This window comes from Kryptolebias marmoratus, linkage group LG8 (assembly GCF_001649575.2).
Source record: "Kryptolebias marmoratus isolate JLee-2015 linkage group LG8, ASM164957v2, whole genome shotgun sequence".
NCBI classification, from domain to species: Eukaryota; Metazoa; Chordata; class Actinopteri; order Cyprinodontiformes; family Rivulidae; genus Kryptolebias; species Kryptolebias marmoratus.
In genome coordinates this window covers 12483863-12487708 of record NC_051437.1, presented here as the reverse complement: position 1 = coordinate 12487708, position 3846 = coordinate 12483863, and the positions used below count along the sequence as shown (strand labels likewise).

At 51.5% G+C, this 3846-nt stretch overlaps 1 protein-coding gene across 8 annotated transcripts in view; it reads left to right on the top strand.

The window, feature by feature from the left end:
• The window catches only part of LOC108232033 (IQ motif and Sec7 domain ArfGEF 1), a 99640-nt gene that overhangs the window by 81216 nt on the left and 14578 nt on the right, over positions 1-3846 (top strand). Inside the window, exon 1 of one of the 8 annotated variants that reach the window (XM_017409534.3) lies at positions 1460-1764. The exons of the other annotated variants lie outside the window; for them this stretch is intronic. Coding sequence (XP_017265023.1) covers positions 1700-1764 — 65 coding nt within the window. The 5' untranslated portion in view covers positions 1460-1699. Of the gene's footprint in view, positions 1-1459; positions 1765-3846 lie in introns of those variants that run through there. 8 annotated transcript variants of the gene reach the window in all.

The window sequence follows — 3846 nt, the reverse complement described above, 5'->3', positions numbered from 1 at the left end:
CCCCCCCCCCCCCCCCCCCATGCTTTGCCTTCAAAATGAGACCACGATGTTACTCCACATCGCCCTGCTCACAGCGGCCCGCTCTGGGACAGATCCCTAAGATCGCGCCTCTGCGTTCTGCCGGTCGGGTGCAATGCAACAACGAAAACAAAAAAAAAGATCATATAGTCCCATTTTTAATAAAGGAAGATGCCAATTTGCTTTCACTTCCTCCTCCCCCCCTCCCCCGTCCCCGTGTTTGGATTTTAGTGAGAGCTGGGAGGTTGTGTGTAAGTTGAGTCAGATGTCTGCACCTTCCTGAGGTATTAGCAGCTGTAGACACCAGAGTCCAGGGTCCAAGGTCCCAAACTGAAATAGATCTGCTGGTCGGGGGGGGACTGTCTGTCTGTCCTGTCCTGTCCTGTCTGTCTGTCTGCACAGAGTCCCTCAGCTTCAGTCCCTCTCTGCTGGTCTTTTGTGCCCGCTAAGATGTCGTTTCGTCTCTAGCTCTGCACCTTTGATTTAAAGCTGGGATGCAAACGGTAGGCAGAAGGTGATGGTTTCAGGGCTTCAGGCTTGTAATTAGAATCTTCCTCTGTGGACCGTGTGTGTGTGTGTTTGGATGAATGGGGTGCCTGTAAACTGGCTCCATGTGGGAGTCGTTCTCGGCTGTTTCCTGTGCCCGTTGTCATTATGTAGAAAACACTTCTGACCTGGGGGGCAGTTTACCCCACCCTCCCCCTTGTCTCAGAGGGGTGATTAGTCTGTGGCTCGTAAAGTCCGGCGACGAGACGCTGTCAGGCTCGGGCTCTGATGTATGTTCGGGTCTCGGGGGCTTCAGAGGGGAGGGTGAAACGCGAGAGGAGGCGGACGCTGTGTGGCGTTTAGCCGGCGCTGATTTGAAGGGGGGGTGTTTGAAAATAGATGGGCTGAAGACGGAGAGCTTCTGCTCTGGGAGGAGGGGGGCAAAAAAACAACAAAACAAAATCCCATCTGGCCTTTTTTTTTCCTCCTCCCTGCACATTTGAACAATCACCTCTCAGGCCTGAGAGCTTCTAATAATAGAGGAGCTCTTTTATTTGCTTTTATCTTCTCCGTGATGTGGAGTTTCCCTGAACCACTCCTGCCCCTGTGTCCTCACACTTTGTCTTCTCGCCCTTTTTTACCCTTTCCGTCTCGACCTCCTCTACATGCCCCCACCACCACCTCCTCCCTTTCTCTTGTGTTTTAACGCTTTGCCTCCGTCTCTCCTATTTGCGTTCGTTTCGGCTCTTTCCCGCTCCGTTCTGGAGGCATTTCTTCCCAGTCCTACCCAGCTACAAGCCACCGTGCTTTCACAACTCCCCCTCCTTTTCCCTGCACCCCACCCCCCCGTTTCCATACGGCTCAGGGCCTGGCAAAAACTCAGCCTCCGCCCCCCTTTAAACTCCTACCAGCCCGGCACACGCAGAGGACAGGGAGGAAGAAAAGACAAAAAAAAAAAAGGAGGTGGGGGGGGGGATGAGAGCACAGTTTCGTCTGTCAGAGATTCCAGACCGCCGCTTCGCTCTGACCGTGCACCGTGGGCAGCTGCCTCCAGAAGGACGAGGAATGGGGACGGCGGCGAGACGATGGCAGCTTTGAGACGCGCCTGTCTGTTCGAGGAACCTTGTAGGCAACGCGAGGACCGTCGAGGGGACCCTCTGATGCTCGGGGCAGCGTCGTCTCAGGGCGGGCCAGCATGTGGTGTTTGCAGTGCAACTCAGAGAAGACCCAGTCGCTGCTGGAGCTGGAGCTGAACGGCCGGTAAGACTGATGGAAGACGGTGAAATGCTTGGGTTTTCAGTGCTTCCACGCCGACTGAATGAGGATACACCTGACCGCGTTCGGTAAACAAGAAGGACGGGAGGAGTGCCAAGAACCGAAGAGTGGTCCGCTGTTCCCTCCGAGTCGCTGTGGGTTTTAGTCCTCCTGTACAGCATCCATCTGTGAGCCGGGTCGCAACGCATTCCTGTGGGTTTATGTAAGCCCCTCCCTCCCCCGGCCGCGGTTATTTGCCGCTTGATGGACAGGTGCTGAGGCTGGCGTTGAGGAGAACTTCGTCGTTCGTTCCCCGTACATGACGCCGTGTTGTTGTTGTTGAATCCTGACAGGAGGGAGGAACGATCGGACACAGTGAGGCCCCCCCGGCAGGGAACCGGGTGGAGGGTGGCGGTGGGGGGGGACCAGCATGGATTTCTGATTGCTTTCTAAGCGTGCAGACGGCACGGTCTTTCATGTTGTAGCGAAGTAGGTTTTAATTCGCTGCAGCTGTGCCTCCCTAAAAAGGCTCCTATTTCGAGTCACCGTGCAGATTCTCCGGCTCTGCAGTCCCATGAATGCTGCCGAAAATCCTGTTTGTAATTAGGATTCATGGAATGCACAGCTTCAGTACGGCGCTCGCGCTTTCACAAATGACATAATTGCCTTTTTTTATGGCAGTTTTAGGCCAAACATGTAATATTGAAAGAGCCCGAGACTAACTTCAGAATGAGCACAAGGAGCAGCCACAGCGTGAGAAACGCTGTTTTGAAAACTCCTAAACTGATCAAACAGAATTAGCTGTATGATGTACCTGATTTTGTTGCCTTTTCTGGTACAAACAACTTATCAGGACCAGTAGACCTCAGAGACCAAAGTAGTGGTCTGAGTTGTGAACGGAAGTCATTACAACGTCGTAAAAAGACTAGAAATACAAACCCGGGTGTGTGTGTGTGTATGTATCATCATACAAGCAGCAGAGATTACTGACACATTTCTCGTCCCTGCGCTAATTTCTGTGGCCCTTTTTTTGCCCGCTAACACTAATTAGCACAACCCGCACCAGGAGAAGCAGCTGTTTGTTGTAACATCATTACAGAAACAGATTAAATTGATATTTTTTGCTGTTCTTATACACGCTTTAAACCAAAAAAAAAAAACCAGGCAGATGGCAGGCTGCAGGAAGGTGACACGGTTTAATGGCTGCAAGTCTGACACTCGTCAAACAAAGCTGTTCTTTATCCAAGTGTATGAAAACAAGGAGGATGTGGACAGAGTCCAGATTAGACGGGACGGGTGTCACAAAGGGCAGCAGCGGGCAAAGTTATCGTTAAACTGTTCTAATAGTTAAGGAAGCAATCGTCACCATAGATCCAAGGTTTCTTTGACGAGCTGTGGCTCTCAGGGAGACTCCACTTCATTTCTTTTTAAAAGCCTTCAGATAAACAGAGCCAAGACCGAAGCCCGGGCTTCCAAACGGTAGTCCACAAACCGATGAGTGACGTCAAGGTGGCTGATCCACATTTTTCATCCTCTCTGCGGCCCTCCGATAGTCAGCTTTCCACCTAGAGGCATTCAGCTGCTGCTTTCAGCTGCCAAAAAGCCGTTTGTGATTTATAGATGCTTTTAAAAAAAAAACAAGAAAACCCAAACAGACAGTAGTTGTCAGCTGAAATGGAACGAGACTCCAGTGGACTTTTTTTCGTCCTCCTCTCCAGGATGCAGCTGCGTCCGAACCCTAAACCGTCCCGGCTCGCTCCTCCGTGTCTTTTTATAGCCGTCAGAAACCGACTCGGGACTCCAGTTATTGGCGCTTACACTTCGGGTCCGCCTGAGTGTTTACTGGCGGCTTCTTCTTTGACTGGGACGGTGTGGGCCTCCTGAGCTTCAACCTACAAAAAAAATCAAAAATAATAATAATAATTTCAGAAAAGGGGGGAAATCACTTTCACATCTGTGAGGTCTGCTGTGTGCATCTGTATTCATGAGCTGTCTCCGAGTCGCTTTGAAAAGACAGAAAACATCTGGCTGTGCAGAGCTCGGACAGTTACACAGGGGTGTGTGTGTGTGTGTGTGGGGGGGGGGGGG